Here is a 25,875-nt window from a genome sequence, read left to right as displayed (position 1 = left end):
TCTTTGGAACTTGGCTTTTGCATCCATGAAATTAGAAAGTCTGAGAATAGATTGTTCAACAGATATTGCTTGATTGTTCTTTCTGTGTGCAAGGCCACTGGTCACCACCCTAAAGATCAATAAAGTGATTCCTGCCCTGGGAGTGTACCCATTAGTGGAAGACAGAGAACAGTAAACAATTAAAATAAGTTATAAGACATCATAGAACAGCAGACTGAGTCATTTAGGACTAGGGTATCTGGACCAGGTTTATAAAGTATTTATATGTTTAATTTGTTTCCAGGACAGGCTCCAAAACCACAGAAAAACCCTGTCTCGAAAAAAAAAAAAACAAGTTTCACAAAAGTTTTAAAGATGAACATTCAATATTCAATGCCCAATGCATAGTCCTTCATAAAAGTGTAAGAATTTGCCTGCCAGACTCATGGCTTCTTTACCCATGTAGTCATGGAGTTTATTTCAGAAGGGCTTGGGTGAGGCCTACCATGTTCAGAGTTAGATTTTTTTTTTTTAAATAGAACGTTTCTGGTGATTGCTGATGGAAGCTATAGCAATAGTAAAAAGCAAGAAATGTTTCAAGATTTACTGCTTTAAGAATAATAAATAATAGAATGAAAGATAAAAATGAGAAAAGGTAGAAAAAAAGTTATAGAATATATAGTAAGTTTAACATTCAAATAATAGAAATTACAAAGAATAGACAGAATGGTAGAATCATTAATAAAATTGTTGAGTTTTTTTAAGGTTTATTTATTTATTATGTATTCAGTGTTCTGTCTGTATTTGTGCCTGCAGGCTAGAAGAAGGCACCAGATCTCATTACAGATGGTTTTGAGCTACCATGTGGTTGCTGGGAATTGAACTCAGGACCTCTGGAAGACCTGAGCCATCTCTCCAGCCCCCAAATTGTTGAAATTTTGAAAAATGAGATTATTCTTATTTTATATGAATGGGTGCCTTGCCTGCATGTATATCATCTGTGCACTATATGCATTACGGGTACCTGTGAAGGCCAAAAGAGGGTGTGGGGTTGCAGAAATTTATTAGTCACCATGTGAGTGTTGGTTATTGAATGTGGTTCCTCTTGAAAAGTAATCAGTGCTTGTAACCACTGATCAATCTCTCTATCCCTAAAGAAAATTTTCTTGAAGGATTGTTTCTTGAATCAAAGTAGCCTACCTAATATACAAATAGGACAGATCCACACCAAGATATATTTTTGTCAAACACTGAGCATTGTATAAGCATCTTGAAAAAGAAACAATTTTAATTCAGTATTCTTTTAACAGTACTGAAATCTAAAAGACTTCAGAAAGAGTCCCAAATGAGCTGGGCATGGTAATACATACTTGTAATCTCAGTAGTTGTGAGAATCAAGTAGAATTGCCTCAAGTTCAAGGCTACCCTGGACTGCATAACGAATAAATACTTGGTCAGCCAGGCTAGGGTAGTAAGACTGTCTTAAACAACAAGCCCTTCTAAATGATTTTCATTTTGGAATTCTATATGCAATCAAGTGTAAGAGACTAAACACCTCTCTTCCAAATAAGCTGTTTCTGACCATGTTTATGACCAAAGGAATAAATCAGCAAAGAGAAGAGCATAGGATCTAGGAAATGAGATCTAGGGAAGATAAATGGTTCAGATGAAAAAGATTAGAAATCTGCATGATCCCAGCACTGGAGTGGCTGAAGCAGGAGTTTTAGTTCAAGGCTAACCTGTGCTATGTATGTAGTAATATCCCCGTATCCAAAAGCAAAACCCCCCAAAAAAACAAAGCTAAGAGACTTACAGAAAGGCAAAAAATGCGTAGAAAAGATGTTTGGGCTTCTACCAGAAAGTTAGGGCTTAAGTTATTATATGTATACAAAACTAAGCAAATTCAGAAAGTGCTATCTATCCTCTGGAGCTGGAGTTATATTTGGTTATGAGCCACTAATTTGGGCACTCTTTTTTTTTTTTTTTTTGAGGCAGGAATTAAATGTATATACCACCATGCCTGGCTGACAATGCTATTTTTTTTTTATGTCTAAATGGTCTTTTAAAACCTATGAAACGCTTCACAAATTTGTATGTCATCCTTGCGCAGGGGCTATTAATCTCTGTATCGTTCCGGTTTTTTAGTGTGTGTGCTGCCAGAGCAAGCACAATAGTCCAGGTCCATATTATTATTATTATAATTTTTTTTGAGGCGTTTCTCTTTGTAGCCCGACTGTACTGGTGCTGGGATTAAATGTGTGTGCCATCACTGCCCAGCTCAGATCCATATTATTTAGAGTGCTTAAGGTTAATATTTGAAAGTCAGAAGAGATTAATATGGTTGGCCCTGGGAAAGAGAATAACAGCACCTGCTGGTTTTGTAATCAATATCATAGAAGCATTTGACTCCCAAAACCATGTAATAAAACAAATGAATATTAATATGAAATCATGGTCATCTTAGTGGAAAGTGTTTCTTATAATTGTATTAAAATATTAACAGGAAAGTTGAAGTGAAGTGATTTGATGCATATATTTCCTACCTCTTGTGACTCAATGGATGCCTGGGATTTTGTTGTCATACTCTGTTCCTTGAAGCTTTCCTTTGTCTCCTTTAGGATCCCACTCTTAGGTTAGGTTGCTGACAACTGGAAAGCCTTGATTTATCTCAATGGTTTTAGCCTTTTTTTTTTTTTCAACCCTTAGGTTGTTCGAACAAACCAGTGTGCAGGAGAATTCGTCATCACTTTTCCTCGTGCTTACCACAGTGGTTTCAACCAAGGCTACAACTTCGCTGAGGCAGTCAACTTTTGCACTGCTGACTGGGTGAGTCTGGAGTGTGGCGGCTGGTAGGGAGAAGTAGAAAGTTATAGGGAAGCCAAAGTACAGCTTCCTTCAGACTTGGCCAAGTTCAGCTTTGAACCTGTTCACAGCTGCCTGCTGGACGCCAGTGCATTGAGCACTACCGCCGGCTGCGAAGATACTGTGTTTTTTCTCATGAGGAGCTTATTTGTAAGATGGCTGCCTGCCCCGAGAAGCTGGATCTGAACCTAGCAGCAGCTGTACATAAAGAGATGTTCATTATGGTGCAGGAGGAGCGTCGTCTACGAAAGGCACTACTGGAAAAGGTGAGTGGTGGTGCTTTTGATCAGCCTGGTAAAGGTTGGGAAAGACAAGGGTAACTTCCAGTATAGATGTAACCTTTATTCTTAGAGTGTAATGAAAAGAGCTAGGTACACCTGACTTGAAAGCCACATTCTATTTTTAGTGTTTCAGTGCCTGACAACCATATACAGGTTAGTTTGCTTCCCTGAAGGTAAACTTCCTCATCTAAAAAAGTGGAAATTCTGTTTGTCTTTTTAGTTTGTTTGTGAGTTATGGATATTTGTTCAGTAATTGCAGGCTATAGTTATAGTTGCTATTACCCTTATACAAATGACCCACTAAAATAGGCAGGCATATGAAACCCCTGTTGCTGATCATTTTGATCAAATTACTTAAAATTAAGTGATATTCTCACTTTCGCACTCTGTAAAATGGTAATAAATTCCTAAGCTTCAGTGTGTTTGTTTTTAAGACAACAGACTTTCTCTGCATAACAGCCCTGGCTGTCCTGGAACTCTGTAGACCAGGTTAGCATCTAACCCAGAGATCCCTGTCTCTGCCTCCCAAGTGAAAAGGTTTGGATCACCACTTCCAGCTTAAGCTGGTATTTGTAATGGTAGTTGTAAAGCTTGAGTGAATTGATATTTGTAAAAGAATCTATTATTATTCTTTCAGTGTAGTAGCTGCTAATTTAGTAGTAATAATGCATGAAGAAGATGAAGTATGGAATGTTTATAGGAAATTCTATTTTATTTACTTACTGAGACGTATTTTTGGATCCTTCTTCACAATCTCCTGAGTCCTGAAATTAATAGGTCTGCCCCGCCATACCTAGCTATTTTCTTGAATTTCCTTTTTAAAATTTGTTGTTGTTGTTATTGTAATTTATGGTGGAATGTAATGGTGCGTGCACACCTTTTATTCCAGTGCCAGAGGCAGGCAGATCTCTATGAATTTGAGAGCAGCCTGGTCTATATAGTCCAAGGCTACATAGTAAGCTCCTGTCTCAAAGGGGGAACGAGTTCTATTTATTTTTATTTGTATGGGCATTTTATTTGTATGCGTATTTTGCCTACACATTTGTGAGTGTATTGTGTGCATGCAGTATTCATGGAGGCCAAAAGAGGGGTGTTAGATCCCCAGGAACTGAAATTATAGTTGTGAGCCGCCTTATGGGTACTGGGGACTGAACCTAGGTTCTCTGCAACAGCAACAAGTGCTCTTAACTGCTGAGCCATCTCTCCAGCAGCACCCTTAGCTATTTTCTCAATTTCTAATGTTCCATTAACTTGACTAAAATAATGTCGAATAAAAAGTGATCCTACTTCAATAGATTCTCCATAAGCATGTGTCAGTTGTGTGTGGATGTAATGAAGATCCTCTTGAGATGATGTAGGAAGTTTAGTATTATAGCTTAGTGGCAGAGTGCTTCCTAGCATGTGGAACACACTGGGTTTGATCACCAGCATTACAAAAGAAAGAAAAGATCACAAAAGAATGGTGGTCCTAAGGGATCCTGAGAGGCCTGTTTTTGGGGATAATGCATTTTTTAGTGTAAAGTTCATATACAGGCTGGCTATGGTAGTGCATGCCTATAATCTCAGCATTTAGTAAGCAGGGAGAAGATGATTACCCTAAGTTTCAGGCCAGCCCAGGCTAAGTAGCGAGGCTTGTCTTAAGATATACACATATAGATATATACTCATAACTTTGTGTGAGTGTTAGATATAGGCCAAGTTTCAGCTATAGTAATATTAGAAGCCTGGGGCTTCTCATTTGTTGTTAGTAAATAAATCGCTTGGCTTTTTCATGGACTTACTCTATTATTAAATGATGGTCTCATGCTATACCACAATATGAAAAGAAACAAAATCAAGATTGAAAGAAAAGAGGCTACCTTCCCATTTGGACAGAATTTTGTACATTTGGCACTTAACTCAGATGGGTTCTGGACCACCACCCCACCCCACCCCAATCTTGAGATCTTTTAGATATGATATGTGTTTTTGAATATTTTTATGGAGATGACTTAGTATGTCTATATGTCTGTGATCTGAAAAAATCTAGGGGCTTCACCCTTCCAACATTCTCTAGCTTTGAATTCAAAATTATCTGCAGTCAAATCCTTACTTTGACAAGCTGCTGGCTTTCTCTGTTATCCTTTAGTAAATGAGATATCCTTATGAGATGCATATTCTTACCTAAAAACTAGAACTAATAATAATGTTTGTTGAGTACTTCATAATTCATAGTGTTAATATATTAAGTCCTTAATTGAAATATTTAGAACAATTGAACAAGAATGATAGTTATTGCAGACAAGAGAAACAAACAGATTGAGAAAGATTTAAATAACTTTTTATGAAGAATGGGGGAATCACAGCCACATTAGCAGCAGTTTGATTTTAAAGTTGGTATGTAAGACAAAACTTATTGGAGCCAGCATTTCTTCTTAAAATTCCTAAAATTGCTCGTAATTTTGTCTTTTAGTGACTTCAGTATATTTGCATATTTGACTTTTCTTCATTTTACGCATGGATTGCTTTATTTTTATATATTAAAAAACCATGTAATTGTGTTTCTGTAAGTTCTATTGGTGCATAGTGTTTCCATTTACTAAGCAGTAGTATCTGGAACATAGTGAATGTTAGTGACTAAACCCAGCATTGTTTCCTAGGACAAACCTTACATTTCCACCTCTCTGCTGCTCAGGTCCACATTCTTTCTCTCTCTCACTTACAGGCCTTTTAGTCTAATCTAGGCAGTGGTGAGCCTGGGGAGGTCAGAGGACAACTTTTTGGGAGTCTATTTTCTCCTTCTACCTAAAAACATGGTTCTGGGAATTGAATTCAGATTTCCAGACTCGTATAACAAGTGCCTTTGCCTGCTCAGTCATCATCTCCCTTGCCCTTGGTTTTGTGAGACTACAGCTTGCTGGCATCGAGTTCACAGTAATCCTTCTGCCTCAGCCTTCTGAAGGCTGAATTACAAGCATTTGTCATGTTGCCTAGCTCCTAATCTGAATCTTACCCAGATTTTTCTTTTTTTAAAAAAAAATATTTATTTATTTATTATGTATACAATGTTCTGTCTGTGTGTATGTCTGCAGGCAAGAAGAGGGCACCAGACCTCATTCCAGATGGTTGTGAGCCACCATGTGGTTGCTGGGAATTGAACTCAGGACCTTTGGAAGAGCAGGCAATGCTCTTAACCACTGAGCCATCTCTCCAGCCCCTTACCCAGATTTTTCTATCTTTATGCTTTTTTTTGGGGGGGGGTCTTAAAATCCACATTGATCTGATCAATCCTGATCATTCTGAACCTGCTTTGAGATTGTGGACCTGACAGAGGGCAGATGGGATGTGAAATTTGGCTTTCCCAGTGTTCATGACCATCATCATAAATTTAAATTACTCTATGATAGCTGAGGTGGGGGTTTCTGCCATCCTCTCTGGTTCTGAATAATGTATGGGTTGTATACCCCCAGGGTATCACTGAAGCTGAGCGAGAAGCTTTTGAGCTGCTTCCAGATGATGAACGTCAGTGCATAAAGTGCAAGACCACATGTTTCCTATCTGCCCTGGCTTGCTATGACTGTCCAGATGGCCTTGTCTGCCTTTCTCACATCAATGACCTCTGCAAGTGCTCCAGTAGCCGACAGTACCTTCGGTAAGTATAGGGCCTACCTGAAGGAAGTAGGAGGGTGCAAAGTTGGGCTAAAATGTGCTTTTTCTGGTCCTTTTCCAGGTACCGATACACCTTGGATGAGCTCCCTGCCATGCTGCATAAACTGAAAGTTCGAGCTGAGTCCTTTGACACGTGGGCTAACAAAGTACGAGTGGCTCTGGAGGTGGAAGATGGGCGGAAGCGCAGTGAGTGATTGCTGGGGTAGGGTGGTGGGGGTGGGGTTGGAGGGACTCTACAGACAAGTTCTATTCCTCTTTTCTTTTGTATCCCTGACCTTTTCCTTCTGCCTTTACATATGCTGTATACTCCTTGCTGCTCTCATTCTTCCTCCAGGCCTTGAAGAACTGAGAGCATTGGAATCTGAGGCCCGAGAGCGAAGGTTTCCTAACAGTGAGCTGCTACAGCGACTGAAGAACTGCCTGAGTGAGGCAGAGGCTTGTGTGTCTCGGGCTCTGGGACTGGTCAGTGGCCAGGAAGCTGGGTATGTTGGTATGAGGTGTTGCAGCACAGATAGCTTCTGCCGCTGAAAAGTATGTTACAATGGGTGGGGTCCAAATAGACTTAAGTCCGTGGAGTATTATAATTGCCAAGTATGAGCTGGCCTGGGAAGTACTGCGGAGTACAAGGAAGACAGGCAGCTTTTCATAAAGGAGAGCCTTAGCAATAAGAAAACTTAGAAGTATTTATTTTATCAGTGTCTAGAAGATTTGAGAGGTAGGTTAAGGGATTTTGTGGGCAGGGAAGAGTGTGGGAGGTTTAGGTACTGGAATAGGACACAAACAAGAAAACCTGAACAAGTTGCAGTAGAGGGTGGATTTGTAAGGGCTGGTGATGTAACTTAATGCTTACCTAGTATATGAGGCCCTGGGTTCTATCTCTGACTCCATGTGGGTCCGTGGAGGATGTAAAGTCTGGCTTTTGTTACCATTGGTTAGTTTATAAGCGCTTTCATCCTCTAGCTGTTTTCCTTCCTCTCTCCTTCTATCCCTTCATCCTGTGAATATGCTTAGATTTAAAAACTCTCCCTGTAACCTGGTCAGTTGTGGAAACATTGAGGTACAAAGATCAAAGTAGAATAGATATGGTGAGGAATGGTTTTGGCACAAATGGAAGGAGGGACCTGGGTTTGGATCTGAAATCTCACACATGAAACTCCATAGCCCCGACAGGGTGGCTGGTCTACAGATGACCCTGGCAGAGCTACGGGCTTTTCTGGGCCAGATGAACAACCTGCCTTGTGCCATGCACCAGATTGGGGATGTCAAGGTGAGGAGAGGTGGGCTTAGGTAAGACAGAGTGCATGTGTGAGGAAATAGTGGGAAGTATGAGCAAGTTTTTAGATTTGGGACTTGGAACAGGGATGTGAGTCTAAGATGCTGAGTCAAGAGAGGGCTTGCTCAAGGAAGTAAAAAGAAAAGTAATAAGGGTGTTTGTTGGGCCTGAAACAGTGATTAAGGTTTATAAAAATAAAAGGATGGAGAGGACAGGGGACCCCAGAGTGAGCAAGAGGGTTTATATAGCATAGTACTTCTTAGGGTAGAGGATCTGTTAGTGCTTTGAGAACAGAACCCCATGTAAAGATAAAGTAAAAGTACAGATTTTTTGATCAATCATGTATAAGATTGCCTATGAATGTCCATTTTAATACACCCCCCCAGGGCATCGTAATGAGCAGTTAAGTGTTAACAGGAACTGCTGTTTTAGATTTCAGAGAACCAGAGTTCAGTCCATGGTAGATTTTTTTTTTTCTCAGAAGGTTGTGTTGGGAGATGCTGGAGCAAGGCTATATAGTGGGACCTCTTAAGTGGCCTCAACTGAAGGATTCGTTCTTCACCCTCTATTTTGGTAGGGTATTCTGGAACAGGTGGAAGCCTACCAGTCTGAGGCCCGTGAGGCCCTGGTCTCACAACCCTCCAGTCCAGGGCTGCTTCAGACCCTGTTGGAGAGAGGGCAGCAACTGGGGGTGGAGGTACCTGAAGCCCAGCAGCTCCAGCGGCAAGTGGAACAGGCACGGTGGCTGGATGAGGTAAAACGCACGCTGGCTCCCTCTGCCCGAAGGGGTACCCTGGCCATCATGCGGGGACTGTTGGTTGCGGGCGCCAGTGTAGCCCCTAGCCCTGCTGTGGATAAGGCCCAGGCAGAGCTTCAGGAGCTGCTGACCATCGCTGAACGCTGGGAAGAGAAAGCCCACCTCTGCCTGGAGGCCAGGTAAGTTCAGCCCTTCCCTTCCCTGCCATTCTTTACCTTCAAAATTTAGTAGAGAATCTGAAGAGAATGGCTGTGGGTGGCCTTGGGCATCACACCTACCCCCATTGAGTTTCTCTGCTCTTTTGTTCCTTGTCTCGGTTTTTTTTTCTTTTGAAGTCTGTATACGTAGAGGCAGAGGTAGGCTGATGGAAAAGCTGAGAACAGATGTGGGTGTGGGTGTGTAGCCCAGTACCAGTAGGCCAGCATGTATACATGCTCAGAAGCACAGGAAACAAGTGGATGAGTGAATATAGGTAAAAAGCTACCACACATATGCGGTGTCTGATAGACTTCAGTTACAGGATACGCAAGTGGTTAGTATGTGAGCTTTTAGCAGGCTGACAGAGTATCAGACATAGGTGCAAGAACTATGGCAGAAGCCTGGCAACTGTTTTTACCAACAGAAAATCACAGAAGTGTAACAAGGGGGAATAACAAGAGCCCAGCTGTATATAGCTACTGATCAGACTGGACTCTGATCCATAGGCTATGTGCCAAACTGGCCTGCTCCCCCGCCCTTTCTTTTGTTGTTTTTAGGCAGAAGCATCCACCAGCCACACTTGAGGCCATAATCCATGAAGCAGAAAACATCCCTGTTCACCTTCCCAATATCCAGTCTCTCAAGGAGGCTCTTGCTAAGGCTCGGGCATGGATTGCTGATGTGGATGAGATCCAAGTAAGGACCTCCCCATCCACACTTAGACCTTCCATGTAGCTGGAAGGGATGACATACAAGGTTGTGCTGTGTTTGCATGTCTAGAGAGGAATGAGGCCCCACATATTGTGAGGAGGCAATTGTTCATGAGAGAGGGACTTCTGAGGCTGGCCTGAAGGAAGTAGGGTTCTGGTCAGGGTGAGGACTGTAGAACATGTGAGTACAAAAGGATAGGTACCTGGAAAGGAAGACCACAAAAGCATGGCTAGCCCGGTACCTCTGAAGACTGACTGACTGCTTTGACCGACCCAGTTAGTAGATACAGGTGTCATGCATGGTAGAGGGTATTTCTGAGGACAGCGTCAGTTGTTTCTACTTAGACAGAGCATCTTCCTAGCGTAGGTCAGACATGGAGAATTAGTAGATAATTGCAAGTTCATCTTGCCTTTCTCTCTCGCCTGTGCTTAGAATGGTGACCACTACCCCTGCTTGGATGACTTGGAGGGCCTAGTAGCTGTGGGTCGGGACCTCCCTGTGGGGCTGGAGGAACTGAGACAGCTAGAGCTGCAGGTACTGACAGCACACTCCTGGAGAGAGAAGGCCTCCAAGACCTTCCTCAAGAAGAACTCCTGCTACACATTATTGGAGGTGAGGCCTGACGCATTTACCTATATTCTATTTTGCCTAGACTGGCTGTTTCGAGGTAGTTTATGTGAGAATAAGAGTTTTTGAGGGGCACGGGAGAGGGGAGAAGATATGGGAGGTAGGGAAGCCTGGTCATTTGCCTCTGTCTGCCTGCCTCAGGTGCTCTGCCCGTGTGCAGACGCCGGCTCAGACAGCACCAAACGCAGCCGGTGGATGGAGAAGGAGCTGGGGTTGTACAAATCTGACACAGAGCTGTTGGGGCTGTCTGCGCAGGACCTCAGGGACCCAGGCTCTGTGGTAAGAAGCTTAGATACAGATGGGGAAAGAGCCTGGTGATGATTGTCTGAACCTTGTGACCGTGGGCAGACCACTTGCTCCCTGAGCTCAGTTTTCCTGCTTTGGGAGTGGGGTGTTGAGGAGGCCAGAGAGCAATGGAATCAGGTTGTTTATGTTCTTCCCCTTTCCCGGGCACGGCAGATCGTGGCCTTCAAAGAGGGGGAGCAGAAGGAGAAGGAAGGGATCCTGCAGCTTCGTCGCACCAACTCAGCCAAGCCAAGTCCACTGGCATCATTGACCACACCCTCCTCTACAGCCTCTATCTGCGTGTGTGGGCAAGTGCCAGCTGGGGTGGGAGCTCTGCAGTGTGACCTGTGTCAGGACTGGTTCCATGGGCGGTGTGTGACAGTACCCCGCCTCCTCGGCTCCCAGAGGCCCAGTCTTACCTCATCCCCACTGCTGGCCTGGTGGGAATGGGACACCAAATTCTTGTGCCCTCTTTGTATGCGCTCACGGCGCCCACGCTTGGAAACCATCCTGGCACTGCTGGTAGCCCTACAGAGACTGCCTGTACGGCTGCCTGAGGGTGAGGCTCTACAGTGTCTCACAGAGAGAGCCATCAGCTGGCAAGGCCGTGCCAGACAGGTTTTGGCCTCTGAGGAAGTGACTGCTCTGTTGGGACGGCTGGCTGAACTCCGCCAACGGCTACAGGCTGAATCCAAGCCTGAGGAATCCCTTGGTTACTCTTCAGACGCTGGAGAGGGCGCCGGCAATATGCCGAAGGTGAGATTCTTAGCCCAGCTCTTAGCCTCAAATTTCTGTCCCCTGGCTTGTACATAGGTTTCAGCTCTATCCCTGTGCTCCAGTTTTAACACTTTGGCCCAGCCTTTTTGTTCCATCCTATATCTGTCCATACTCGTAGACCCTGCTTTCTGCTGGTGCCCCATGCTTGCCCTTCCTCCAGGAGGTAGAGTCTCTGAGGTTTGGTGTGGGTGAAGGAAGAGTAGGGCCTGGCTCTTCAGTTCAGTTACCCCCTGCCTTTTCCTGATCTTGATATTTGATAGGTGCAGGGGCTGTTGGAGAATGGGGACAGTGTGACCAGTCCTGAAAAGGTAGCCACAGAGGAGGGCTCAGGTAAGAGAGGTAGGTCTAGCTGTAGTATGAGTGGGGTGTTGAATGGCTATTACCAGTGTGGCCCCCAATGTCCTCAGCTCTGTTCTAGTTGGTATAGGATAAGACCAAGGACAGCCTCTAATCCAGCCTACGCCCACAATTTTCAGATCTGGAACTGCTATCCTCACTATTACCACAGCTGACTGGCCCTGTGTTAGAACTGCCTGAGGCAACCCGAGCCCCGCTAGAGGAACTTATGATGGAGGGGGATCTACTTGAGGTGACCCTAGATGAGAATCAAAGCATTTGGCAGCTGCTGCAGGCTGGACAGCCTCCAGACTTGGAGAGAGTCCACACACTTCTGGAGGTAAGGAATAGGAGTCATTGACATGGCCAGGTCAGGCCAAGTAGGCAGAGAGCTCTCGGGGCCCTGACTACTTGCCTGTGCTTGTCTTTTGAGATGGGTAGAGGCAATGATAGGATCTTGTTATGTAGCCCCGAATGGCCTGGTAACTTGTTATATAGTCCAGACTGACCCTTTCCTTAGCGTTGGAAGTGCTGGGATTACAGTCATGTACCACCTACCAGGCATCTCTTTAAAGCTGGCTTTTGGCCTTTTGTGTTCACAGCTGGAGAAGGCAGAGCGCCATGGGAGTCGGACGCGAGGCCGAGCCCTAGAGAGGAGGCGGAGAAGGAAGGTGGATCGGGGTGGGGAGGCTGATGATCCAGCCAGAGACGAGCTAGAGCCAAAGAGGGTACGGAGCTCAGAACCAGAAGCCGAGGAAGTCCAGGAGGAAGAAGAACTGGAGGAGGAGTCTGGGGGTGAGGTCCCTCCTGTACCCTTCCCCACCAATGGCAGCCCCAGCACCCAGGAGGACCAGGATGGCTTAGAACCAGTGTTAGAGGCTGGTTCAGACACCTCAGCCCCTTTCTCTACTCTGACTTCCCGGCTGTTGATGTCCTGCCCACAGCAGCCATCTCGGCAACAATTGTGACAGTGGCTGAGCCTAGCACAGACCCCAGCAAAGATCCTTCCTTGGCCTCAAGGATCCTTTCTGACCATCAAGCCTGCTTCTTGGAGGTGGGCGGGTAGGTGGAGAGATTCCCCCCTCACCACCATCCCTAAGACCGTGACTTTTATATTCTGACTCCAAGGTATTGTTCAGACCTCAGCTCCTGGGGGCCGGCCCCTGGAGTCCTGCGTCCCTGGTAACCTCTAACCAGCATTCCCAGACACCAGAGGCAGATAGACACAGGTGGGCAGGGGATCGACTGGGGCTAGGCCAGCACCATTCCAGAGACAAATGCAGGGCACATGCAAACTGGGGGACCTCTCCCTTCTCCCCAGTTCCGGCCCTGGTCAGGCCATGCTACACTAACCTCCCCAGCCACACACTCTTTTGCCTCCTGCCTCCTTTTTACTCCCCTCTCCCCTCATCTTTTCCCTTCCCCTTACTGTTCTACCCAGGAGGAGGAAACTTCACATAGCTGTCCTCACTTTTTTATTTGAAATAAATTTTGTTGGGGTTGAACAGGGCTGCCTATGGTCTGAAGGCTTTTGGTGCTTGTCCACACACCCACCTCAACCCTTCCTGCCCATCCTCCCCGTCTCCTCCTCCTGGGTTCATGCTGTAATAAAAGAAGATTGTTGGTGTGTAATTAATTTGTTCAAAAGGAGAAGAAAAAGCAAAACAAGAAACTTTGTTCCAACTAAAGCCTATTTTAATTTTATTTTATTATTTTCCTCGTTAGAAATAAAACCCTTAGGAATGTTTTTTGGAAACATGTTTCTGAAGTGCATTTCTCTTCAAAAGGAGAGTAGACCCTTCCTCGCCTATTAATGGAGCAGCTGCAGTGCTAGTGGTAGTGCCAGGGCCGAGTCCAGGGAGTCAGGGCTCTGAATCGGAACCTTCCCAGCCTCTCTCTAACCTTGGAAAAGATCTCTTCCTCCCCCCAGCCATTTCCCTGTCTTCAGACTGGGGGGCACTGGTCCCTCTTGGGAATTTGCACAGCAGCTTCCCCTAGCTTTGTGCTCTTGTTTTCCTGTTCTGAGGGGACTTTTTCTTCATGGCTTTATTATTGAAGTATAGTTTCCATGCTATAAAGTTGAGCTGTTTTAAATATGTTATTTGGTGAGTCAGACTATCCTTAATGTTTCTCTGTTAGTTTCTTTCTGCCCCTAATGAATGTGTGGTTAATTTGTAATTTCTGTGTCACTGTTAAATTGCTCTATTGAGATGAAATTTGAGTACCATACAGTTCATCCAATTCAGTATACAATTCAGTGACTTTTAGTATATTTCAGTCATTGAATGAACCTTCACTGCAAAAAAATTTTAGAATGTTTTTATGACTCTTAGAAGAAACCCCACATTCCCTAGGTGTTCCCTCCCCACTCCCATTTGTCTCTTCTGGACATTTTATATAAATGAAATTATACAATATATGATCCTTTTGTGTCTGGCTTCTTTGACTTGGCATAGTAGCTTCAGGCCTATTAATAGTCCTACAATATAGATTTCACCCTTCTGAACCTGAAAAATGAAGGGACTGTACTTGATTAGGGACTGCCCTCTTGAAGTATGTTTATACACGTTTTTTTGTGGGTATCTGTATGCATTTCCCCCCAGATAAGACCCATCATATTTCTAAGGGGGCCTTAACACTCCAAAGACTAAGAAGCATTCTTTTGTGGTTCTGAGTGTTCTCTAACACTCTATGAAATAGAGGAGGAAGCAAAAGCTTGGAGGCCCTGAACTAGCTTCCAGGCATCTCTGACTTCTCCAAGGTTTTTCCTCTTCTCAAGGTTGTGTAAGGTGTTCTAGGCTAAAGTCGAGTCTTGATCCCCCTAGCTCAGGAACTCAGCATACCGGCACTCTTACTGTGCCCTTCTCATTTTATGTTCAGAAAGATCACTTTGGTCCATTTCTCCCCTTTCCAGGATTTCCACTTGCTAAAAATCTAGTGTTAAAGAGATATCTCACCCTCTTTTGGTGACTCTCTGGTGGGAGCATGGCTTAGACCTGCCTCATCTGGTCTTATAGTCTCTGTTGAAAGGTGAACCAGTCAACAGTAAATACCCCTGCCCTAGGTCTATTTTGATCCTAAGTTGCAATCAAGGGGAAAAGGCTGGCCTTTGCCTGCCCATTGACATTAATCATGGGTTCCAATGAGGATTGGAGGTAGCAAAAGAGACACCTGGGACAAGTACCCAAAGGAGCTTTATCTTGACATTTAACTACCACTCTACCAAGCAACCAGGCACTAGAAGAGGTGGCCAAAAGAGGAAAAGAGGAACTACTTCCCACAGCAGTTCCTAGGCTAGTGAACTGCTCAGGCCAAGGTAGGGGTTCCTTGTGTTATGGACCTATCCCTCACCAATTTTCAGTCAGCTTTTCTCAGCTTAGCACTTTCTGCCTTATCCTTCTCATACACCTGCCCCTTTCAGTGTACATGTAGCTGTCATTGATGCAGAACTGTCTTAGGGTTTCTATTACTGTGATAGAAGACCTTGACTAAAAGCAGCTTGGGAAAGAAAGGGTTGATTTCATCTTACAACCCGTCATCCAGAGAAGTAGGCAGGAACTGACACAGGCTGTAGAGTACTACTGACTGGCTCAACCTGCTTTCATATAGCACCCAAGACCACCAGCCCAGGGTGGCACATCCCACAGTGAGCTGGGCCCTTCAGTATCAGTCATCAATCAAGGAAATGCACCATGGGCTTGCCTAAAGGCCAGTCTTTTGGGAGTATTTTCTCAATTGAGGTTTCCCTCCTCTCTCAAGAGAGCACAAAATGAGTGGGAAAGGTTTACCTCAGAGTCATTTAGTTTACAGATACCACCTTGCTGCTACATCCAACCAGACAGTTCCATTCCTGTCAGGATAGCACCTGAGTATTCGGGGGATGGAAAGAGATACTGCCTCTACTAAAGACAAGATTATTCTCACCCTCTACCCCTTCTCTTTGAGACACAGTCCCTCTGTGTAGCCCTGACTATCCTGGAGCTTGTTATGTAGACCAGGCTGGCCTTGAACTCACAGAGATCTGCCTGCTTCTGTCTCCTGAGTGCTTGGATTGAAGGTGTGCCACCACATCCAGCATCTAAATTCCTCTCTTGTCCCAACTGTCCATTTCTTCCTGCCTCTAGCTATTCAGTGCCTCCATTGTGCCTTAAATCATAGCTGAAACACCATAGGTTTAGTGAGTCTCTTCCCCCCCTACCTGAAACTTCTATATTGAGAGTTCCTAGAGGAAAAAAAGCAAGAACCAGGCCTGAGTCCTCTGCTACTTCAAGGCTGGGGATGGGGGTGGGAGTCTTGCATAGCTGATTGATAAAGAGCTACAAGCAGCAGTTGCAACCCTGACATTGCATGTGAATTCTGTTCCTTCTGTGCTGTATGATGTCCACTGTTCCAGGGTGGCACTCTGGAAGTGGGGCCTGAGTCTGGGCCTTGGTCATCAGAGCCCTAAAGGAGAAACATTAATCATGTGTCCTAGAAGACCAGAAATTACAGTGACGAGAGAAACAAAGTAGAGAATCTTTGTCTCTGGGGCACTTAAATCCTGGGTACTAAGCTCCATGTAAGAGATTTTGGCAAAGTTCTTAGATCCCTGGGAGCATAGGCTGTGACCTGTGATTCTTTTTTTTTTTAACTCCCCCCCCCCTAGGTTTTTGAGACAGGGTTTCACTGTGTAACAGACTGGCCTCGAACTCACAGAGATCTGCCTGCCTCTGCCTCCTGAGTGCTGGGATTAAAGGTGTGCACCACCACCACCTGGTTAGGATTGTGTTTCTTAATCTTTAAATCCAAAGCCCTACTCTTCATATCAGAAGGGTTCTAAATAACTGGTGTGCCACCAGAATATTGTTCATGGTGGAACTTTATTGTTAGTAAAACTGGAAACTCAGCAATGTTGGCTTGATAGGTAAAAGCCCATGTGGCTAAGGTTCTGAATAATTCCTGTGCCTGTGTTAGGTATGTATTGCTCTAAGACAATAGCTTGCCTGGCACATATCTCTAAAACCAAACCTTTGGAGGTCGGAGCAGGAAGATTCCAAGTTGGAAACTATGCCAAGTTGTACAGTGGGTCCCTGTCTCAAAAACAGCTAAAACTCTTAGAAGCAACGTTTATCTCATATATCCTTGGGCTAGAGATCTGGATACAATTTAGCTGAGTTATTAGGGTCATTCACAGGCATCAATCAAGGTGTGAGCACTGCAGTCGTTTCCAGGTTTATTTCTGGAAAAATCTACTTAGAACTTGTGTCATTGGATGTTGGCAGGATTTAGTTTCTTACTGGCTGTTGGACAGAATTCACTTAGTTCCTTGCATGTAAGTGGATCTTTTCACAAGACAGCTCACAACATGGCAGCTTGCTTCTTGAGATCAATTAAAATGGGCAAGAGACAGAAATGAGTCTTTATAATCTAATCTCAGAAGTGACATTCCATTGATTTTGCAGTTGACAATATTCATTAGAAGCCAGTAGGAGGGAAAGGGGGAGTCTAGACTATATTCAGAAGGAAGGAATTAAGACTAGATGCTAGAGGGTGGCATTCATTGAGGGGTCATCTTGGAGATGAACTACCATGGTTCATTCTCTGGTCATATGTCTTCCACATACAAAATATATTTATTCCTTAAATCCCATTACATCATTCCCCTAAGGTGCTAAATATGAATTGCCTTGGGCATAATCCCAAGTACTGTTTTTCTCTATGGGTAGAACTGTGAAACTTATAAACACAAGTTCCCGGTTCCTAATAGATATGGTGGGAAAGGCACATATAAGCATTCCAGTGCAGAAAAGGCGGTTGGAAGCAGGAATAACTGGTCTGTAACAAGTCAAACCCAGCGGGGCAAATGAAGTTTCTTCATTGATTCCAAGACCTGGAGATGAGTTTTCATCCTCCTGGCTCTGCTCTCTGGGCTTTTGGTCCCACCCCACCTGTGCTTCCTTTTTCATAAGCAGTAGCACATGTTTGCAACTGAGATTTTTTTTTTGTTGTTGTTGTTGTTCCTTGCCAGGATTTCGGAGGACCAATGGCTTGTAGTGTCCATGTAATCATTTACCGTTCAAGACAAAGGGCTTAGAAGGCTTTTGGCATGTAGAATATTATAGCAGGAACTATAACCAGATTGGCCTTCAGGGCAGCCCTTACTTAGATCTCACGCCTGCCATCATGGTCACATTGATCAGGAACCTGTTGAGAGTAAAGATGACAGTATAGAGATTGACCACATCTCCAGAATGCAGTATCTCTTCTGAGATTTGCCTCACTAGTGGTGCTTGTTTATGTGGGTCATGAAAATTCTCATGGTGTGTTCATTCCAAGATGGATGACCATCCATATAGGCCTTTTCCCGCAAATATCTTTTCAGCATTTCAGTCTTGTTCTTTCCAAATCCCTGACTGTATAAGCAGACATGAATCAGCTGACAGCTCTCTATCTGACCGATTATGTAATGGTGTTTTTCCTACTGGGAGGATTTCCTTCTCACTTTTTTTCAGTCAGCCCTAAGTGGAGCTATAACTCTGAAACTAGCCACTCCTGGCCATGCTAGCATGTTGTGCAGAGCATCTCTGTAAGCCAAGCTTTAATACTGTATCCCTTAGTTGTCTGGCCTTTAGGGGCCCCCAAGAATACTTGGATGACGTTTTCTCAGATGAGAACAGGATGACAATGTAGCAGGTGTGAGCTTCCAGAACTGCATGTGACTTATTGGACCTGGTACAACAGTTAACACATTGCTGTTTGATGTCATATGCTCAGATGTTCATTCGAAAAAACAGGTCTGCTTTTCTATTTTTATTTTTCTTTGCTTCTGAGAACTTGCTACTTGCAGTTTTATCCTCCATTTTTGTTTGTTTTGTCTTATAAATATGTTGTATCTTGGGCCAATGAGATGGCCCGATGGGTAAAAGCTCTTGCTTCTCAAGACTGGTGACCTGATTTCAATCCTAGGGATCCATGTGGTATGAGAGAATCAACTTGTGCAAGTTATCGTGATCTCTGTGTGTGAGCATACACATACATAGATGTAATAAAAATAATTTTAAAATGTTGTATCTCTTTATTTTCTGTTAATTCCCGAAGTTCTTAGTCTGATCTTTCAACTCACTAATTGTTCTTCTGCTATGCCCCTTGTATTTGTTTTTTAAAATATAATATTTTTATTTATTCTTTGAGAATTTCATAAATGTATGCAATATATTTTGATTATATCCACCTCTACTACCACTACTAACCTCCCCAAATATATCCACCTCCAAACTTCGCATCTTTTTTATTTTATGTGTATGTGTGTGCTTTATGTATGTGCACCACATGTATGTAGGAGCCCTTGGAGGTCAGAAAAGCCATCTGATCCTCCAGAACTGGAGCTATAGATGGTTGTGAGCCACTATGTGAATGCTGAGACTTGAACCTGGGTCCCCTGCAAGAGTAGTAAGTGCTCTTAACTGTTGAGCCATCCCTTAAGCCCTGTCTTTAAATTATACTTTTGAGTGCAATTAGTGCTGCCTGTATGTGCATGGATGTGGGGCCCCAGCCATTGGAGCATGAGCTTCCTACAACTGGCCATACCAAAAAATGACTCTTCCTCCCCTAGCGGGGCCCTTCTTTTCTTTATATTATGTATATTGTGTGCATTTAAATAAAGTATCCACAAACTGGAAAAATCTCCTGGGCCAATAAAATGACTTAGAACAAAACTTCATTTATAATATGATCCCACTCTAGTTGGTGGACCATAATGGTAGTCTGGACCAGCAGAGAATAGCACAAGTAGGACTTAAATTTACAGGCTGCCATAAGTTTTGGTGCTAGGAAAACCGTACTGAATTAACCATTACTACAGATCTACACGGGTCAATGAATTCTGGTTACCGCAATGGTTCTGCTTTCCATTAAAGAAACAACACTCAATCTGCCTCTGGAGGTGATCTTATAGTCTCCACTGAAATCATCAAAACATGGCATTGTAGTCTTTATCATCTACATCCTAGTCATTCGAAAGAGGAAATGACCAAGGGAGAGGTTTTTAGAAAGTCAGACACTGGGCATACCTACCCAATTGCAGAAGACACTAAAGTGTAGTCTGAATTTATCCTCAGGAAAGAGGAAAATGACTTAATGGCTACCAGGCCAGTCTCAGCTACACTTCATACTCTTCACAGTTCTTGTGAAAGGGATGGTAATGTAGTGAGTGAGTTGAGTGGTTTTCTATAGCTAATCAACTCTAAGATTCTTTTGCCTTAAACATTTGCATTTCTCCACGTTGTTCACAGAAGTCCTGGTATCTTAACTTCATTTTACAAACTTACTGTTACAGACAGTTGGACAATTGTAAGCTGTCATATGAGTGCTGGGAAATGAACCCAGGTCCTCTGCAAGAGCATTAAGTGCTCTTAGCCGCTGAGCCATTTCTTCAACCCTATCTTTTTAAAACAACCAACTGAGTGTAATTAGTGCTGCCTGGATGTGCATGGGTGTAGGGCCAACTACTGGAGTATGGGCAACCTACAAGTGGCCATACCACCAAAGGAAAAATGACTGCCCATCCCCCACCCCCATAGGGCCCTTCTCCTCTTTTATGCCATGTAATTATATATATTTAAATAATGTATCCAGAAACTGGAAAAATACCCGAGCCAATAAAATGACTCATTAACTTGTTAAGTGTAAGTTTTGAATAACCAATAAAACAACTTTTAGAAATACTCATAGCGCTGGGCATGGTGGCACACACCTTTAATCCCAGAACTCAGGAAGCAGAGGCAGGTGGATCTCTGAGTTTGAGGCCAGTCTGGTCTATATAGTGAATTCCAGGACAGCAAGATACATAGTGAGACCCTGTCTAAATAAAACAAAAAGCCCAAGAAACTGGGCGGTGGTCGCGCACACCTTTAATCCCAGCACTGGGGAGGCAGAGGTAGGGGGAATCTCTGTAAGTTCAAGGCCAGCCTAGTCTACAAGAGTTAGTTCCAGGGACAGTCTCCAAGGTTACAGAGAAACCCTGTGTCAAAAAACCAAACCAAAAAACAAAACAAAACAAAACAGTTTAAATAGGCCTGGATGTAGCGGGGAGAGACTGGGACTTCCCACAGGGCAGGGTTCCCAGCAGGGAGGGGGAGGGAGGAGGGTGAGTGGGGGAGCAGGAGGGGAATGGGAGGAGGGGAGGAAGTGTAAATTTATGAATGGAAAAATAAAACAAACAAAAAACAGTTTTAAAAAAAGGCCCAAGAAATAAGAGATACTCATAGCTGCTTCAACTAATACAGTATACTTAGTATTAAATGTATAATGTATATAGGATTTCTAATGTCTATTTCCATATTTTAAAGGTATCAAAAACATAAAGATATCACAAGAGAAGATGGCTACAAAACATCTTTAATGAATATAAAAACAAAATCTTCAGTCAAATCCAGCAACAATGACAAGTAGAAACGCCGTAGTGATTTGTTATAAGAAAATGACATTAATAGAACAAAGGAAAAAACATGAGCACCTCAGTTCATAACAGAAAATACATTTCAGATGAGGAAAGATGTAAAGCTAGTACATTCCAAAAAGTTGCAGGATGCAAATCAGTTTTTACACGTTAATAATGATTCAAAATGAAATTGAAAGCAATTCCATTTCCAGTAGCATCTGAAAGAACAAATGCCTAGGAGTACACTTAATTATGGAGGAGAAAGACATAGTGAAAAAATTAAAGATCTGGAGAGAGAACTCAGTGGGTAAGAGCTGGCTGCTCTTCCCAGAGGACCCAGTCTCTGCACCTCATGGCAGTTCACAACTGTCTGTTACTCCATTTCTGGGGATCTGGTGCCCTCTTCTGGCCTCCAAGGGCACCAAACATGCAAGTGTACAGGCATACATGCAGAAAGAACATTCATACAAAAAGCATCTTCTGGGGCTGGAGAGATGGCTCAGTGGTTAAGAGCATTGCCTGCTCTTCCAAAGGTCCTGAGTTCAATTCCCAGCAACCACATGGTGGCTCACAACCATCTGTAATGAGGTCTGGTGCCCTCTTCTGGCCTGCAGACATACACACAGACACAATATTGTATACATAATAAATAAATAAATATTCAAAAAGCATCTTCTGAAAAATATTTAAAGGTTCTTGAGATAAATTAAAATACCTAAAGAAATGAAAAGATACTCATATTCATGGATTGAAAGACAATGTTAAAATGTAATACTAGCCAAAGTGAGCCACAATTCAATGTAGTCCTATGAAAATTCAAACAGCTTTTATAAGAAATAGAAAAATCCAGGGGCTGGAGAGATGGCTCAGAGGTTAAGAGCACTGGCTGCTCTTCCAAAGGTCCTGAGTTCAATTCCCAGCAACCACATGGTGGCTCACAACCATCTGTAATGAGATCTGGTACTCTCTTCTGGCCTGCAGGGACATATGCAGGCAGACCACTGTATACTTAATAAATAAATAAATTTTAAAGAAAAAGAAGGGCTGGAGAGATGGCTCAGTGGTTAAGAGCACTGCTTGCTCTTCCAAAGGTCCCAAGTTCAATTCCCAGCAACCACATGGTGGCTCACAACCATCTGTAATGAGATCTGGTGCCCTCTTCTGGCCTGCAGGCAGAGCACTGAGAACACTGTATACATAAGGAAAAAAAAAAAAGAAATAGAAAACCCAGTCCTTAAATTCACATGGACTTGCAAAGGATCAATATAGTAAATAGCCAAAATAATTTTGAAAAAGAACAAATGATGCTGGAGATTGAAGTCATCTAAATTCTCCCAGCAGCCAACCAGTTAGTTTCTGGCTATACCGTAAGGAAGAAAATAGTCTCCCTCACATAGGATGCTGAAAATTTCCACATGCGAAATAATGAAGTTGGAACCAGGCAGTGGTGGTGCACACCTTTAATCTCAGCACTTACAGGCAGAGGCAGGTGGATCTCTGTGGGTTCAAGGCCAACCTGGTGCACAAGAGCTAATTCCAGAGCAGACTCCAAAGCTACAGAGAAATTGTCTTTTATTTGTTTATTTATTTATTTGGGTTTTTTTTCAGAGTGAGGTTGAATATTTATTCAGGGGGTTGTGGAGGGGAAAGGGTAAAGGGAGGACAGAGAGAGAGAGGAGGAGGAGGAGGAAGAGAAAGAGACAGAGAAGGGGGGAAGCAGAGAAGTGGGGAGAGAGGCAGAAGAGAAGCCTTTATTTGGTTTTTTTGAGACAGGATGGATGGGGGTGAGGAGTGGGGGGGTGGCAGGGGCGTGGCTTCTCTCTTAAAGGGACAGGGTGACCATTACATGCATAGATTTAATTTTTTGAAGGGCAAACAATTTGAATAGGTATTTCTCCAAAAAAGATATGAAAAATATCAAGAAGCACATTAAAAGATTCTTAGTGTCAGCTGGGTAGTGGTGGCGTACGCCTTTAATCCCAGTACTCAGAGGCAGAGGCAGGCAAATCTCAGTGAGTTTGAGGCCAGGCTGGTCTACAAGAGCTAGTTCCAGGACAGCTAGGGCTGTTACACAGAGAAATTCTGTCTTGAAAAGCCAAAAAAAGAAAAAAAATCTTAGTGCTACACACATACAAACACACATACTTCTTTTTCTGAGATGAAGTCTCTGTGTAGCTCAGATTGCCCTGGAGCTTGCTGTGTGTATCCAAGGCTGGCCTTAGACTTGGATCTTTCTGGTTCAGTCTTCCAAATGTTGGGATTACAGGCATACACCTAGTTCAATATACATTGGCTATTTTCCTGATGTTATTCAAAAACAACAACAATAACCAACCAAACAACAACAACAAAAAAACCCACACCGCTACTTTTTTAAAAAAGGTTAATTTATTATGTATACAGTGTTGTGCCTGCACACTGGAAGACACCAGATCTTATTATAGATGGTTGTGAGCCACCATGTGGTTGTTGGGCATTGACCTCTGGAAGAGCAGCCAGTGCTCTTAACCCCTGAGCCATCTCTCCAGCCCCTGTACCACTACTTTTAATGTTGCAACACTAGAGGGACAGCACAAGAAGGCTTCTCCCTGCTAATTTGAAAAATGAGCCAAACAGTTTGCAATAACCACAGGGGGTATGTGACATAAATTACAGGCCTACTTGGGACATTAGAGGAGGTGCTCTCTATCTAGCGTGGATGAAGATAACTGCTGGAGTTCCCCAAGGCTTGTGATAATAAAAGGACCAGCATAAACTATTTGAAAGCTGTTGGACAAGACAGTGTCTTCTGGGGCTGGAGTTGTCCTTCCATAGTAAGTGGCTGTGCTTACAGTGTTGGTTCCTTTAGGCATCCATGGGGTTTTCAAAGCAAAGAGGCTGAGGCGTGTGTAAAGTATCCAGCTGCCAAAGAGTTTGGCTGCCTCTGTTTTCCATAGCCAGGTATAAGGGAAGGAAGGACCTCTCAAACAGCTTGATCTCGAAAGTATTAACAATTCACAAAATGTTAAACATTAAAGGTTTTTAGAATGAAAGACTCAACACTCCTAATAGCATTTAACAGTATTGCTAGTGTTTAACAATGCTTACCAGCATACGCGAGGATTCCAGGAAGAGGTGGGGCTGTCACAGATGACCCCTGAAAAATATTCTAAATGAAGTAATTCAGATTCCAAGGGCAAAATGTGATTTCATTTAAGTGATATTATTTGATCTTGCAAATTCACAAAGGCAGAAAATAGGTTAGAGGTTACCAGAGTCTGGGAATATGGTGGGAAAATTGCAGTTTATGTTTGAGGGTTTCTGTTTGGAGGGATGAAAAGTTTTAGAACTAGATAAAATGATGAGTGCAAAACTTTTTGAATATAACTATTGCCACATAGTAGTACAATCAAAAATGGTTAAAATGACACACACACACACACACACACACACACACACACAATGCTGGGCTCAATCTAATATTATGTTTCTTCTGATTTGGAATCAGTTTCCACCCATGCCACTGAGGTTCCTCTCAATCCGTCATTATTTGTGTGTATATGTGTACGTTTTCTTCCTTGTGGTTTGGATTCTACTTCTGAGACATTCAAGACTCAGTCTAATAATGAGTCTGACGATTGAGAAAGATTGTCAAATCTATTTTGTTTTCTTTTTCTTTATTCTTTTCTCATACAATGCATCCTGACCTCAATCTCCCGTCTCTCCCCTCTACCCAGTGTGCCTCTTCCCTTCTCCCCCAGATTCACTGTTCCTCCATTTTCGTTCAGAAAAGAACAGGCCTCCCAGGAATATCAACCAAAAACAGCATAACAAGATGCGATAAGACTAGGCATAATACCTCAGATCAAGGCTGGATAAGGCAATTCAGTAAGAGGAAAAGGGTCCTATGAGTAGGCTAAAGAGTCAGAGACACCCCCACTCTCTCTGTTAAGCATCCTTCAAATTTTAAAGATTTACTGAAGCCTTCTCTTAAATTATGATTATTACAGTATCAAAATTGTTTTCTTTTCCCTATTTTTACTTTTTTTTCTTAAGCTCTGCATAAGGATCATGCTTAAACTTTTTTGTATGTGATAAAGATGTTTCTTAGCTGGATGGTAGTAGTGCACACCATTAATCCCAGCAGTTGGGAGGCAGAGGCAGGTGGATCTCTGTGTTCGAGGCCAGCCTGGTCTACAGAGTGAATTCCAGGATAACCAGGGCTACACAGAGATACCCTATCTTGGAAAAACAAAACCAGCTGGGCATTAGTGGCTCTTGCTTTTAATCCCAGCACTCGGGAGGCAGAGACAGGTGGAGCTCTGGGAGTTGGAGGCCAGTCTGTTCTAGAGTGAATTTCAGGACAGGCTCTAAATAAAGTAACACAGAGAAACCCTGTCAAAAACAAAACCAAAGAAACAAACAAAAAGATGCTTCTTATATCTCCAATTAACTAATGATGACCCTAAAAGTGTTTTTTGCTTGTTTGTTTGTTTTTGAGATAGAGTCCCGCCATGTAACTCCAACTGTCCCGGAACTCATTTTGTAGAGCAACTCACAGAGATCCACCTGCCTCTGGTTCCCAAGTGCTGAGATTAAAGGTGTGCACCACCATACCTGTCTCATTGTTTTTGGTATTTAAGGAGTTCATAAGCCTGCATTTAGTGTGCTTGGATCAATCAAATTCATCCCTAGTTTCCCCCCTCCAATTACTCTCCTATTTCTCCACCACCTTCCCTTCCCA

At 43.3% G+C, this 25,875-nt stretch overlaps 1 protein-coding gene and 1 non-coding gene across 8 annotated transcripts in view; one reads left to right on the top strand and one right to left on the bottom strand.

Annotated features, from left to right (window-relative positions):
* Kdm5c (lysine demethylase 5C) overlaps nucleotides 1-13,490 on the top strand; it is a 42,067-nt gene extending 28,577 nt beyond the window's left edge. For 2 of the 7 annotated variants that reach the window (XM_075958350.1, XM_075958349.1), the window contains exons 13-26: nucleotides 2,686-2,805; nucleotides 2,913-3,107; nucleotides 6,572-6,753; nucleotides 6,832-6,956; nucleotides 7,105-7,252; nucleotides 7,932-8,037; nucleotides 8,621-8,979; nucleotides 9,556-9,694; nucleotides 10,142-10,321; nucleotides 10,478-10,615; nucleotides 10,796-11,377; nucleotides 11,659-11,728; nucleotides 11,875-12,074; nucleotides 12,337-13,490. In XM_075958350.1, coding sequence (XP_075814465.1) covers nucleotides 2,686-2,805; nucleotides 2,913-3,107; nucleotides 6,572-6,753; nucleotides 6,832-6,956; nucleotides 7,105-7,252; nucleotides 7,932-8,037; nucleotides 8,621-8,979; nucleotides 9,556-9,694; nucleotides 10,142-10,321; nucleotides 10,478-10,615; nucleotides 10,796-11,377; nucleotides 11,659-11,728; nucleotides 11,875-12,074; nucleotides 12,337-12,702 — 2,910 coding nt within the window. In that variant the 3' untranslated portion in view covers nucleotides 12,703-13,490. Of the gene's footprint in view, nucleotides 1-2,685; nucleotides 2,806-2,912; nucleotides 3,108-6,571; nucleotides 6,754-6,831; nucleotides 6,957-7,104; nucleotides 7,253-7,931; nucleotides 8,038-8,620; nucleotides 8,980-9,555; nucleotides 9,695-10,141; nucleotides 10,322-10,477; nucleotides 10,616-10,795; nucleotides 11,378-11,658; nucleotides 11,738-11,874; nucleotides 12,075-12,336 lie in introns of all 7 variants that reach the window. The other 5 variants (XM_075958347.1, XM_075958346.1, XM_075958352.1 and 2 more) reach the window with 4 other exon arrangements.
* LOC142841849 (U6 spliceosomal RNA) lies at nucleotides 2,045-2,148 on the bottom strand. Its single transcript, XR_012909114.1, has one exon. It is a non-coding gene; the product is annotated as a U6 spliceosomal RNA (small nuclear RNA).
* Nucleotides 13,491-25,875: the final 12,385 nt, after the last annotated feature.

This window comes from Microtus pennsylvanicus, chromosome X, assembly GCF_037038515.1.
Source record: "Microtus pennsylvanicus isolate mMicPen1 chromosome X, mMicPen1.hap1, whole genome shotgun sequence".
Lineage (NCBI taxonomy): Eukaryota > Metazoa > Chordata > Mammalia > Rodentia > Cricetidae > Microtus > Microtus pennsylvanicus.
This window is presented reverse-complemented; position numbering and strand designations above follow the sequence as displayed.